Source organism: Bemisia tabaci, chromosome 5, assembly GCF_918797505.1.
Source record: "Bemisia tabaci chromosome 5, PGI_BMITA_v3".
NCBI lineage: Eukaryota > Metazoa > Arthropoda > Insecta > Hemiptera > Aleyrodidae > Bemisia > Bemisia tabaci.
The window spans coordinates 17,340,018-17,355,207 of NC_092797.1; the positions used below are offsets into that span (position 1 = coordinate 17,340,018).

The following is a 15,190-nucleotide window of genomic DNA, read 5'->3' on the forward strand; positions in this document are numbered from 1 at the left end:
TTTTCAGATAATTTAATTCGCAATTTAATCTAAAATATCTGGAAAATTTCTCTCCCATACAGGTTCTCTAGCACTATCAAGTCTCTCGTGAAATTTTACATTAGAATAAGTATTTAAAACGCAAATCCCTAACACTTGCGAGATATTCATTTTCAGTTTGTACTTTAACGTAATTCTGATGAATTTCTCACACACTGAAAAAAAGTTACGGGCTATATAGACATGTCGTTCGCTCTGGGCTCAGAAGCCCAAAGTTCCGTACCGTCGACTGCTCCAGGTGCCAAGCCCGGAACGCAGTCTGTATGTCTATACATACAGGGTGTACCAAAAGTCCGTCCCACCCCTGCTAACTTTTGAACGAAATGAGCTAGAGTAATGAAACTTTGGGAATGTTCCTATCTCAAAAGGGACCATCTTTTGGGGGGTCAAAAAGTTGGGGGCCCCCCGCGCCATCCCCCCCCCTGAGGGGGGACCAAAATTTTGACCCCCCAAAAGATGGTCCCTTTTGAGATAGGAACATTCCCAAAGTTTCATTACTCTAGCTCATTTCGTTCAAAAGTTAGCAGGGGTGGGACGGACTTTTGGTACACATTGTACAGCTCGTGAGTACAGCTCCCACGGTCGGAATTTTTTTTCGCACATAGTTTTTTTCAATTTTGGATGAAATTTGGAGGGAATCGGGATGAAATTCGACTAAATTGGTGTTTGTGTGGTTTGTGTGTTTAGCAGTATGTGGACTTGGACGAGTTCCTGTCGGATAGCGGGATCCCGGTGGACAGCGGCGGCGGCGGCGGAATGGTGCCCAAGCCGGAGACCGGACGCCTGTCTCCGTGCAGCTCCTCCCAGCAGCCTGTCCTCGGCGTCACCAAACGGGAGCCCTCCCCTGTACCTTCCGAACCTATGAGCCCTCTAGCCATTAACCCTCCTTCACCTGCAGATTCAAGTAAGCACCCACCTTCAAAAATTTCAGGTCATTTCGTCCACTAAAAGTTGGTTTACAGTAACGACGCACAATGGATCGACTCAATAGGAGTGGTCGGACAAAATGTGAAAACTTTAAACGCTTATAACTCCGATTATACAAAACTTTGAGGTTCTTAAAGTAGCTCCATTGGTTTCCTCGTAAAATTTTCTTCTAGAAGCACCCCTTAAAGTTTCAAATGTGACGAAATAAACATCAAAATTCGCGGTTTTAGTGAAAAATTTCATGTCCGACTTCTCTAATTGATTCGATCCACTGTGCGACCTCTAATAAATTAGATCTAATGACCAAAAAGTCCAATATATTAAGTCCACAGACAATTTGTCTAATAATCAAATACGTCTACTTTACAGAAGGGTCTGCAGGCTTTTGGTCCCAAATAAAAAGATCTTTCGCAAGGTTTCATAAGTAACGTAACGCACTCATTCGGCCCTTAAGATTCTTTCCTTTTTTTGAAGTTGAGTAACGCAACCATGGACCCCCCCCCCCCCCAGTAATTTCATAACGCTTAACGGAACCTCTCGAAAGATCTTAATAGAAATTGTGGGATACTTTTGAATCGATGGCTAAAGTGCGACACCACGACCACCACGTATCTTCATCGCGGTGTATAAAAATCTCCGCTCCCACAGTTGATTATTTTTTTTTAAAAGGAGCAAGTCAACTTCATAGCTTGAAATTAATGCAGAATATTCTACCGACAAAGAAAAAAATGAAAGAGGTTTTCGATAAATTACGTTGACTAATTCTCCAAGGAAAAAGTGAAGTATGATTGGAAGTCTGCAACGTCGCAAACGGAAATACGAGGTCTCGCTTTTTGGCCATCGATACATAGCTGGATAAAATTTGATGTGCTTTTATTGATAGTGTAAAAAATAACGTCGAAGAAATGAGGATGATACATCTTGGATTTCGTATGCTTTAAAAAAAACAAGCGGAATCAAGGATATGAAAATTCGTATAATCTGACTGATTTTGACATAGCCTAAAACATGAGGCATTTGTTTTTGTTTTGTTCCAATAACCTAAAGAAAGAAAGAAAGAAAGAGAGCGCAAGAGACAGGGAAACACGATAAATATTATTTTTACCCTGTGCACCAGCACATGTACAGATAGTTTGTCTGAAAAATTGAGGGTGCTTTTATGATGTATTCGTAATATCAATTTGGTTAACTGAATGTTTTTGTGTTTCACAGCTTTATCTTTTGCATCATCGAGTAGAGACTTTGATCCGAGAACACGGGCCTTTTCTGACGAAGAGTTGAAGCCACAGCCAATGGTAAAAAAATCAAGGAAGCAGGTGAGAGGCAACACCTGGTACCCTTTATTCATACTCAGCTTGAAGTAGAGAGGCTCGGCGCTTAAGTCACTGTGCGATGGTTGCCCGCACCAGATTTGAACTAGTTAGCTACTTGTAGCTCAGAAGCTACAAGAAAATTAAAAATAAATATTTATTACAGCCAATTGCACGGCTCAGCATGCCCATTGCTCAAATAGAACAAATCTGCTCAGTTAAATTAACCAAACTTTTGTTCCCGTGTAAGGTAGACCAATGTTACAGCTCAGGTAACCAAAATCTTCGATTTTGGTAAAGAAAATTTGGCTGGAAGAACGGAGTTTGGTTTGTTTAACTGACACTTTTCTGATGGTGATTCCAGTGTAGTTACATAATGAAACATTGATGTAAACGGTAGCTCCAGTAATATGCATTTAATTTAGAACCTTGCCCTGATGACTGGGAGCACATATGGACCTACGATAATTGAAATAACGAAACCAGAAAAATGTTGATAATGATGAGAGAAAAAATTCAAGAACAGGGGGAAAAAAGAATAAAGAGCAAAATTAATTTTTCAAATGCTATATACCTCTGATGCACCGCTTAATCTCGCTAAAATTTTGGAAAAAATTACCTTGATAAAATTTGTATTATGGAAGGGGGAGTACCTGAATAGTACAAGAAGCAAAAGAATCTGCATTTTTTAATTTACATAAATTTAACTTTTTACCGTCTTTTGAGAGCGCTTAATAAGGATATCATAGTTTTACTTCGAGTAACGAGGAGAAAAAATAATAAACCAACAACTTAAAAAAATGAGAGGAAATAAATAAATGAAACAAATGATCAAAAGAAAACTTTAGGACTGGGAAAATTTTCTTTTTCAATAAAACTTGATTATCCTTCCAAAGCAGCTTCTTCATATCTCTTGGTTTTTTGTCCTCTTGCAGTTTGTACCCGATGGTCTCAAGGACGAGAAATATTGGGCCAGGCGCCGAAAGAACAACATGGCGGCTAAACGATCTAGAGATGCCCGTCGTCTTAAAGAAAACCAAATCGCTCTTAGAGCTGGTTTCCTCGAAAAAGAGGTATGTATAATATACATAGACAACCTATGTATGCATTGCTGTGAATAATGAATGGATGTATATATGATAAACAGAATGATGCGAGAATGAATAAAATATGGTTCCTTTATAATTTTATTCATTTACAAATAGCTTCATTTAGTATAAATGTGTCAAAATAGGTATTTTAAGGCCCCTAAATTCACTATATCAGGGTTTTATTCCTACGTGGTAAATCATATCGACATCCAAAGCGTAAAACCACGTAACTCTGTTTGCGACATTGCAGACTTCTTCCTCTTCCTCTTCTTCTTCTTCTTCTCTACAAACGACTAAGGCATAGCCCTGATTGTCAGGTCATCTAGTTCATAGAGCACACTAAATCATAAATATTATACTATCCAAAAATCGCTAAAAATGAGGACTCGTAAAAAATAAAAACAATAATAAAATAGTCGATTATCCGCAGATTCCCTACATTACTTTATTTTATTTTATTTTATTTTATTTTTTTGGGGGGGGGGGGAACTAGCCATTGTAAACTCTTGAAAACTACCTTAATTTTTCCTCTTTGTTAGTAGAATATTCTGTATTTTTAAGCTACAAAGTTGGCTTATCTCTCTTCGAAAAAAAGAAAAAAATAGTAGGTAGCGGATTTTCTTGAACACCGCAATGGAGATGCATGACTTTGCTTTTTGGCCATCGATGAATTCGTAAGGTAGAGCCATAGAAACTGAACTAATAATTCAGGAATAATCGGGCATTCATAAGCACGTGAGGACTGAGGAATCGCCAAGTGTAAAACATTCTCTTATAATTCTTTAGCCGTTAACTAAAGGTATGTGTCAAAACATCACCATCTTCCCCACACCTCAGCTTAAAGCTAACTTGCCTAAAGTCCACGCCAAATAAATCTATGCTCTTTTAGACTGCGGCAGAGGATCCGCCATCTTGCCATTTGCATTTACTTTACATGCAAAAGTGATGTCAGGCGATCCTCTGTCGTAGTCTAAAAGAGCATAGATTTATTTGGCGTGGACTCTATGATTTAGCGTTGTCAGAAAAGTCATTTTTGACAGCTCTCAAAAAATCTAATTCCTCGGAAAATACCTGATATAGAAATTGATCATACCTGTGTCGTAAAGGCTGTCGAGATTGATATCTCAGCCTCGAGTCTCAATGAGGCAAAAAATTGTGCTTGTTTTTATTTCTATTAATAATAATTTTAGTTTTGTATACTTACTCTTTTTTTCACATTTTCACCACATTTTTCTCATCAGTTTTCCACAAAATTTTTCGACTTTTGGCCCCGCAAAATGTCCCCTCCTTCCACATTTTCGGGGCTTTTCCACATTTTCACGCGCCCGCCCGGGCGCGTGATCGGGCATTTTCTGCACCCCTGAAATTTTCCCCAAAACCGTCTTTACTGTGATTTGTGTTATTTTTTAACTACCTTGGTCACCCATTCATAAGAAATTGTTGACCATCAACCCCCCCCCCCCCCCCATTGGAAATTTCTAGCTACATCATCGTATGCATCTGTTTACACATAGCCACAACTAGATTCATAGTTTACAACAGAATGATCGCTATGAGCCCGTATGTAAGTTAATTGTTGAATTGGCGGCTTAAAGCATCGAGTAAGAAGGACTTGCCTACGTTTTCAAGTTTCTATTATTTGCAATACCAATAAAGGGAATAGGCCTTGTAGGTTATTATTCCTCAATTCTCTATTTCCTTGATCCATACGTTTCTACATCAGCATGGGTCAATTTTAACCTGGTACAACTTAAAATTGATAAATATTGAATAACTACGATATAAATCTAGAATCGATAGTGAGAAAGAAACTGTTGTTTACCAAGTTTTCTCGTGTATTGTCATTATCACGAGTAAAAAATAATATCAGTAATTCCGACAATTATCTTAATTACCAGATAGAAAAGCATCTATATTCGTCTTGATAGTTGTGTCAGTGACAAGAGAAAGTTACTGCCTCACCACCATGAATATCAGAGTGGATAATGTACAAATACTAAATAAAACTACAGTGTTGCGTTTGATGACTAAGTTATGTTGTTGATAACTATATTCTCCCAAAAACATGATGATTTTTCATTATTGTAATGAGTGTCCGTTACAAATAAAATACGAAAATAAAATGGCATAATGTCGGGAGCCACCCTGATCCCTCATAGGCTCATACGCCATTGAAGAGTTTAAATTACTAATTGAATTTTTTATCTTTTCAGAACATGGGACTTAGGCAGGAGATGGAGCGGCTAAAGAATGAGAACATGGCGCTTCGTGATAGATTATCTAAATTTACTGAGATCTAGCAACCAGAAACAGTCAGTCAAGCCAACATACCATGGTCCACTGACTATTATTCAGGATTGTAAGACCCTCCCATTGCTGCCAATTTTCAATCATCCTCTGTTGCTGTCTTATTTATTTTCATCTATCTATTTATTTATTGTCTTATTCTTGTATTTATTATTTCGCGTTTGAGAGATCTGGCTCCTTAACACAGGACATGATTTTTCAGCGCAAAGTAACATGATTCTGTAACCGCTAGAGTTTTCAGTTTTGCACCCCTCATTTTCTTCCTACTTAATTGTTCAAGGAAATAAAATTCAACATTACAATCTCCTCCGATTCTGTAAATCGATTTGTTGATACTAATAAATTGAAATGACCATCATGTATGTATCCTATTATTCAGCTTGTACTTTCATATCGTCACAAGCCAGAATTTGACAAAATGTCCCCTTCGCTGCAAAATCAATGAATTTGCAGTTCACCTTATGACCAGTAAGGACGCAAAAATATTTTGTTTCATTTGCATATTTTTTTTTCCCCCATCTTCCTGACTATGTATTGTGCATCCATAACCCAACCCTCAAATAGAAAATATGGAATGTATCGAAGAAAATATAAGAGTAAGCATGCCTGCTGATGCAACTGGCTGGTCGTTTTCTTTCACAAAATCTTGTTAAACAATATTTGACTCATTTAACTTTTCTCAACTACCTTAGTTCTGAATTCTTTAAAGATGAATTGAAATTTTTTTATTTCTTTTTTTTGTTGACTCTTTTTTTAAACGTTTACAGATTTTGTCAGTAGTCTTTATTGCTTTAAAAAATTCAATCTGAATTGAACAAAAAATCACACATAACTATTTTCTTGACCAATTGGAATCACTTCTTGGGAAAGATTTAACTCTGAAAGAAATCTAACCCTCATTAGAAAAATGTAAAACTCCCCATTGACAATATTTCAGTCTCTAGTGCTCGTTCATCAGGATCGTGAAACCGTCTCTAATAACAGCACAATACTATGTTCATCACTTTTCGTGGATCCTATAAAACTCCTTCAAGTTTTAGTATAGGCAACTTATTGTGTTTGCCGCCAAGCAAAATTGCAGGCAAACCAATTGAAGGAGTTTCGTCGTGTTTATATCTAGAGAAGTGTGTAACAGATAGTTCGTAAAAACAAACAAACAGAGGAGGAATCTCGTAATATGTTTCAATTTTAGAGCAGATGCAATCCTTAAAATTATGAATTTGACCCAGTTATGTTTGTTTTCGGCTCAAAAAATGTTATGCTTTTTACATTTCCCCAGCTTAAATTTTACTGATGCACTTGATCTCTTTGATTTGTTTTTCTTTAGTTCAAATAACTCTCCCCGTTTGTCATCTACCTGAACTCACTTGTCGAGTTGAAAAGTCAGCAATGGACTCTTACTTATTTCTTGTCGTGATATTAACTTAATTATTGATATTCTTCTGTGTTTCTCTGTTTTCTCCCCTCCCCCTCTTTTTTAAATTATTGTACAAATGATGTATTTAAATGAAATGATACTTGTAATCCTATACCTAAGTGTAATGTTTTTTATATGCTTTCTTTTTTGATATGGCGATTTTTAGCGAGCCGAGTCTGCGTCGGGGTCGCCAATTTTTCGAGTTCTTTTCTGTTTTCGACATGGTATCCCTGCTACGAATTTTCTTCAACAAAATATGTCGGAGCGGTAGTGCCAGTTGAGAAAAAATGAAACAAGCTCTTATAAGTGGCGACCCTGTTTTGCATCTCCTGATAGGTCCTATTTTGTTATCTCCCAGGAATGGCGTTGAAAAAAAATTTACTTTCATCCGTAGAGGCCAATGGCGAGGCGTGACTGATCGAGTATCGATGTATCCCCATTTGAAGCTGTGGTAAAGAATCGACTACTGAGGTGTTCGTAACGAACACCCTGCTTATCGATCCTTTTCCATAGGTTTAAGTGACGGATCATTTGATACATCGGAAAGCACGCCAAGCCACTGGCAGAGGCTGCAGTCGAGTCAACTCTTTTTCTCTATCGCTCTCAATACATTTCTCTCTCGCTCTCAACACATGTGACCCAAACAGGATTTCTAAGAGTCAGACCTTCGATAGATCAAAGTACAAATTCAATTATTCTCAAAAATAAGGAAATGTAGTCGTTGGAAAGTAGCATTTGCAGGAATTGATTTCTCGCAAAATTAATCATAGGTTGTAAAATTAGGAATGATATTTTATTTTACAAGCAGCTATAATGAAGCGATTCGTTATTTCAATTTATGTTAATCAAATTGTCAAGAAATTATTTTTTATGAAGATCCTTTAGTGTATGATTTTGTAACTCTTTCCTTCCCTCATGAAGTCTGTTCGACTACATTTTAAGGAACGGCAAAGCTTCATGGCGTGGTCGGCCTTTGACTTTCAGAAACCCTCATTGATTATATAGAATACTTATTTTAATGAATTTTTGAATTCAGTTTTACATAAAATGTAAATTGCATCTAAATTTCTAAGTTTTGACCTAGTCCGCCAAAGTAATGGGAAGAGTTATTAAATTGTTGACTAATTATTTGTTAAATTTTCATTCCATTTATTTTTCTGTTAATTACGAGGTATTTCTTTGTCCTTTACAATTAAAATTCTAGTGCTAATCTAAGATTTAGTTTTTTTTTTAAACAATTTTATTTGTTCTTTTATTATTTGGCTTTCGGTGAGGTAGATGCTATTTTACTCCAGTCATGGATACTTCCATGAACGAAATTTTTTATCTTCTCATATTGATTAAAATATCCAACCCGCTGTCGGTTGAGAGTTATCGTTGGAAAATACAACCCTCTCTGAAGTTTGTTCATAAAAATGGCCATGGCGGAAAAAATTCAATCTACTTCATTTGTTATTTTCTCTTTAATTTTTATTTTCTCAAGAGTAATCAATGAATCGATGGTAAAACTAGATCAATACATACGTCGATTGTGGCGTGTTTCAGAAGTTTTGCTCAAATTGTATGTTTTAAGGGGAATGAAATATTTTGCCAGGAATGAAACGTTAGAACAATTTCGTTAAATGACAAAGAAAAATCAAACAAAATTTTTGCAGTGGCGATCATCTGCCAGCTTTCAAAAAAGTAAATTTTGACGAAAAATCTGTCATATTCTTATCCAAGATAGGCAACGAGTCATTGTCGAAATATTATTCGTTGAAAGTCAATTCCAATGAATTCTCGTTTGATAAGTTATTTTTATGAACCTTAATTTACTAGAATTGCACAGATTATTCTCGGTACCCACTCAAATGTGTCACTAAGATGCTGTAAAAATGTTGCTGGCTGGAGATAGGGAGGGATCTTTGGAGCCTCTCTCCAAAGTTACTAGAAGAATAAGCGTCAGCAAGTCTGTGTAAACATGCACTGTTTTGTAAACAAAATATGGAGACTCAGCGGCGTGTACATCTTGCACTGAGGAAAAAAAAAAAAAAAAAAAAAAAAAGATACTGGCTGTATAGACGCACCATTTGTTGCAGGCTCAGAGGCAGCAAGTTCCGGGTGCTAGAGCCGTGATTTCAAATATTCCAGGTTTAGTGGCCGAAACAATGCATGTTACATCTGAAAATTTCGGCCTCTGAGTCCGGAAAGTACGATATGTCTATAAACCCCGTAAGTACGGCTTTCAGTGTCGTAGTTTTTTTTTTTTTTTTTTTTTTTTTTTTTCCTTTTTTCAGTGTAGCCCAATTTTATTAATTCATCATGAAGGAATTTATATCCCTCTTCATAAGATCCTCCCCATTTTTTCAGGAAATTCAGTTGAAATAATTATGAGGCATGTACTAAAGGCGAAGCTAATGTCGAAATGTTCTGTAAGACAAATTTCAATTTTTTCCCCAGAAATCCTCGATGAGAGCAAAGGATATGACATCTTTTTTCCAGGAAGAAAATATCCAACAACTGTATGACCAAAAGTATCGAAAATCATTTTCACAAGTAACAATGGTTTATACAATCAAGTCTCTTGAAAATTGGAAAATTCTTAATAAATAATAAAAGCACTGTTGCAATAATTCGGCTAAAAAAAATCTTGCCAAATCTCTTGATGATTACTACTTTTTTTAAACCAAATAAATATTTGGGGACCGATGATTTGTAGTCACTCAGTCACAGGTTCTTCTTTTCGGGTATCTAAGGAGATTTGTATCATGCACAACAGCGTCATAATGGTTGAGGAAATAATTATTACTCCTGCAAGTAAGAAGTCACTTTTTTTGCATCTCTCATTAGAAATATACGTTTATTTTTTTAAATGTTCATCTTTTTCCTTTCGAAGGTATCTTGTAATTGTCAGTTGTAGAAAAAAGTCGACTCTCTAATGAATAAGTGGAACTATCTGGATCTTTAGGTGTGTTAAGGTAGTTTTAGTGTATAGATATGATACTTCTTCCTGTAGCATACTTGTCAATTATTTATCATCGAAAGGTGGACCCACCAGAATTAGAAAATCTCAAAATTTAGGATTCTTCATTGATGTGAGAGTGAGATTGACCAGTTTTGAAGTTACCCTTTTCCCTTTCTTTTTATGGGCCTGATATTTGTCCATGTTTAGTTGACCTAAGCTAATTGTTCATCTATTTACCGTAACATGGCATGGGATTGCTTGTACATATTTGCTAGGAAAATTGCTTTCGCACGGATGAAAAAAAGAAAAAAACATGATTATTATTAGTCAGTCAAGTAAATAAACTAACTGATTAACTATTTCATCGAATTTTCTTTTGATTTATTTAATAATTTCATACCTACTTGTGGAATTTGTATGCTTAGGTGCACTTGAAACTGGATTTCTTGCTCAGTTTCATGGAAGATTTGTACATTCATTTTGCAACGATACCTTTAAATATGATCCCTCAAAGTTTGCTCCAAGTTCATTCAATCCAAACCAATTATTTAGGTATATGAAGAAAATTTCTTATCAAGAGGAGATTTCAAATGATTGCAGATATTTACCGCAATTGGGCGTATTTCTATCAAACGGAAGTATGTGAATCAAGACATGAGCCCTGAGACCCATGAGAATACATGCATAACAGGGCTCACGTCATAATGCACATGGCTCCGTTTGACAGAAATACGTCCAATTAAACAACGTTAAGGAAAGAAGAAGAACCATGAGCTAGTTAGAGCGAAGCTTATTTAGTGACCAAGTCACACATTTTTCCTTTCAGTTGTTCCTAAATCAACCTATACAAATATCTATTCATACTTTCGGTATCTAAAATGTGAGACGGATAACACCATGTAGCTACTTCCATTCCTTCATGTAAAGCTGTTGTATGCTTTTTTTGTTCTGTTTTCTGACCTGGAAGACAACGGTTTTTACTTTTTCTTCATAAAATTATTAATTTTCAAATTTGTTAATTGCCCCTGAGAGCAAACCATCTGGAAAAAGAGTTGCAACCTTCAATTTTTTTTGGATTGAATGAATGAATAAGTGAATCTTGATTGACTTTGATCAACTCATGATTTATCCACCTATGGATATTTAATATAACTGAGGTGTATTCATGGTTGATTACTAATGTCAAGGTTTACTTTAAAAGCCATAAAAAATTAGATTTCCTTATCAAGGTTTTTCTTCGATGAAAGTGAAATTTTGTTATTTTCAGACCCACTGATGTAACGAAAAGGGAGGGAACCAATCATTTTACACAAGTTAATACGGAAGAAAACATTTTACCTTTAAAGAGATTTGTAGAAAAGTTAATTATCATTCTATGCTAGTTGAACGTTACAAATTTTATGTTGATATATAACTTCCCATGTTCTCTTGCAAAAAATCACCTAGGGTCTTGCGAAAAAATTAAAATTGTAAAAAAAAAACCATTGAAAAAAGGAAAAGAATCCATTAAAAAGGTTTTGTTTAAGTTTATTTTATTTTAAACTTGTTTTATAACAGTTTTTATTGAAAATTATAATTTTTAGTTTTTCTTTTTTTTATATGTCCGTTTTTTCATTTATTCCCCATCTGATCATTCTAAGGATTCAAAAAGATCCTTAATTAAGTGCCTCTGGTAAAAAATATAAATTAGTAAAAAATAAAAAAAGGCCAAAGCACATTATTTGGTGCATAGGCACAGGACGACTTGGAAGGAAAGGTGTCAAAAAGTGTGATGAATCGCCGATGAGTCTCTCTTCCCAAGGAAAGAAGGGATAGTCTTCTTTGAAGATCCTTTGTAACTTCCAACAAAGAGTTTAGTATTTAAGCTAGGTAAGCTGAAAATGAGATCCTAATAATATCACAGCCTTTCATTGCCATTTGGTAGTCATGAGAATCAAAAATCTATCACAAAAAACCCGTTCCCTCAGATTACTCAATTGACTTTTCAGACTATCTATCTATACTATAAGCTCCGAGACCTCCTAATTTTGCGTAACTGGTGACGCTTAGTTCCAGCCTTCTACCGGGCCGATTTTCATGATTTTTGCGGCAATCGACGGGCAATTGTCTCTAGATTAGCCAACTCTTTTCAGATTTTCAAAATATGAACCAGGTTTTTTTATATTTCGTGGTAAAGTTGCGAATTCTCCCATTTAAACAATGTAAATTTATATTTTTTGTCATAGTTCGTTTGAGCGTTCTACCGGGCCGATTTCCATGATTTTTGCATAGATCGTCAGGTAATTGGCCCTAGATGAGCCCGCTTTAATTAGATTTTGGAAATAGGACCCAGGTTTTTTTAAAATCACGTTATAAAAGTGAGTAAATTTACAGAATGCTCCGGGACTGCTACCGCTATGCGCGGGAGGATGCGCAGTGGTCGAAGAGGTTGCGCAGTGGATGTGTAGCCTGCGCATCAACTCTACACTTATCTACACAAGATTCGCTCCTGCAATCTAACGTCGAGCGGTGGCCGAGTCGTCTATAAGACGTCGAAGGCGTCCATTCTTAACTCGGTGTGGGTTCGATCCCCAAACTAAGTATTATAAATTATTACCCCTTATCATCGTTCATTGTTTTACTGCAATATTTCATCAAGCAGTCATTCCAAAACGCGTCCTTTTAATTTTAAAGAAATTTTAGGTGAAGTTTAAAATTAAAGTATATCTCATATCGTAATTTTTTAGGGGGAAAATAAAACTAAAACTGATAGGAGGGTAAAAATAGGGCCGCGAAGCGGCCCATTGATGGCGCGGAGCGCCTTCGGGGGGTTGGGCCGCGTAGCGGCCAGGGGGCGTAGCCCCCTAGTGTTTACATGTCGAACCAATTGATATCGATACAGTCTCACCTGTTCGATGTATCGAATACGATCCATTGCACATCAGAAAGTCCTGTATTGTGTTCGACCTTTCAGATACCAACAGTGCACATTACTTACTTCGAAAAATAAGTACATGTCTCTAAGTACGGTGTTAAAAACTGTGTTTATGTTCTATTTTCTTAAACACTCCTAGCCAACAAATTTTCTTGAAATGCTTGGTGAATTTTCTTCACTCTCTTTACAAGATTCACTGGAAACGCCCAGGAGATATTTTTTTTAGTAAAAAAATAAAATAAAATATATAAGTAGATTTTTAAACATTGTTATTGAGAAACGAATTTTCCGACTCTGGTCTCCTCGGCTTGCAGCATCATACGTAGCTTTTATGTATATCAAAACTCCAATCCAGCGAGAACCTATCATTTTTTTAATTCTACTTTAACTTTAACATCCAGGGTATTGATTTTCCTTTAAAAACATAGGTATTTTGGGGGCAAATTTGAATATTTTTCTTTCCATTTTTCAGTTAAGTAAGTTTGTTGTAATTTGACTGAAATCATCTGAAACTTTCAAAGAGAACCATTCATAACTTTCCTTGAAAATACGTACTTTTTGGAGAGACATTTGGCAACACTCGATTACTCGTACGGCGTTTTTCCTAAGCATGGCTGTGCGTTTCTGTCAGTTTGTCAATGTAACTCAGGACACGTAGAAAAATTCAGAATACAGCCAATCGGTGAATAAAACTCAATTGACCACTAGACAAGGTATACGAATTTCAGCATTCTGATACATGATCCTAACAAAAATTTCACGTAAAACACGATGCGCACAACGGAAATTACCGAAATCAACTCCTTGTGAAGATATTTAATGATTCTTGATGCGTGAATTCAAACCACCCGCACACGAAAACTCAACGCTCTACGTGATTCACATCGCGCTAAACGTTTACCACGACAGTCTCTGCGATATAAAAATCTGGCAACCTCAATCTTGACGCTTTGGCTCAGCTATAGCGAATTGCTTATATGTAGTTTGAACAACACATGATGGGAAATGAACATTGCTCGATAGAGAAGATTGCCGAAACCGTTGTAGTGCGCGATTTGACTCACGTAGAGCTCAGAGTTTCTTGTGAGCGGGCAGTTCAAAGTCCTCGTAACCAATGTGAAGTAAAAACGTTAATATCTTCGTTAGGAGTTAGTTTCAATAATTTTTGTTGCTCGAGTCGTGTTCTACGTGAAATTCTGGTTAAGAGGCATGTATCGGAATCCTTTAACTCGTACCTTGTCTAGTGGTCCATTAACTTCAGAGTAAGGATGGGTTGGGTTGCATCGCCAAATTTGAAGGCGACATTGCGGCTATTTTGCGTTCCCTGCAAACAACAGGCCTTACTGTGCCACTTCAGCCGTTGTTGTATGTGTATCATCGTCATCCTTATTCCGCGATGAAGGAGGCTTCGCACTTCAGGTTTGAAAACTATGCTTCCGTGCTCAGGGAAAACGCCGTATGAACATCCAGCCGTTGTCTAATTACCTTCCATAAAACACAGATTTTCAGGAAAAATTTTGAATTTTTTCCTCTTAATTTTTCAGTGAGGTTGTCTCGCAATGGACCACTAGACAAGGTACGAATTTCGGCATTCTAATACATGTTTCTTAACCAAAATTTCACGTAGAACACGATGCGCACAACAAAAATTACCGAAATCAACTCCTTACAAAAATATTTAATGATTCCTGATGCGTGAATTCAAACCACCGCTCATTAAAACTCAATGCTCTACGTGAGTCACATCGCGCGCTAAACATTATCATGAAAGTCTCTGCGATATAAAAATCTGGCAACCTCAATTTTGACGCTTTGGCTCAGCTATAGCAAGTTGTTTGTAGTTTGAACAACACATGGTGGGAAATGAACATTGCTCGATTGAGGAGCTTGCTGAAACCGTGGTAGTGCCCGATTTGACTCACGTAGAGCTTTGAGTTTCTTGTGAGCGGGCAGTTCAAATTTCTCGTGACCTATGTGAAATAAAAAACGTTAATATCTTCGTTAGGAATTGGTTTCAGTAATTTTCGTTGTGCGAATCGTGTTCGACGTGAAATTCTGGTTAAGAAACATGTATCAGAATGCTTTACTTCGTACCTTGTCTAGTGGTCCATTGATCTATATCGTCCAAAACCTTCAATTAAAAATATTAATAAGTTTCCTTAAAAATACGCACTTTTTTGAGCGACATTTGGTAAAATTCTAATGTTTGTGCGGCGTTTCTCCTCAGCATGGCTGTGCGTC

General features: G+C 36.5%; 1 protein-coding gene across 8 annotated transcripts in view; it reads left to right on the top strand.

Moving 5' to 3' along the window:
* The window catches only part of Pdp1 (PAR bZIP family member Pdp1), a 274,442-nt gene extending 262,809 nt beyond the window's left edge, over positions 1 to 11,633 (top strand). For 5 of the 8 annotated variants that reach the window (XM_019058768.2, XM_072300360.1, XM_019058766.2 and 2 more), the window contains 4 exons: positions 727 to 943; positions 2,179 to 2,282; positions 3,212 to 3,349; positions 5,581 to 11,633. In XM_019058768.2, the coding sequence (XP_018914313.1) occupies positions 727 to 943; positions 2,179 to 2,282; positions 3,212 to 3,349; positions 5,581 to 5,667 (546 nt within the window). In that variant the 3' untranslated portion in view covers positions 5,668 to 11,633. The remainder of the gene's footprint in view (positions 1 to 726; positions 944 to 2,178; positions 2,283 to 3,211; positions 3,350 to 5,580) is intronic. The other 3 variants (XM_019058770.2, XM_019058764.2, XM_019058767.2) reach the window with 3 other exon arrangements.
* The last annotated feature ends 3,557 nt before the right edge of the window (positions 11,634 to 15,190 follow it).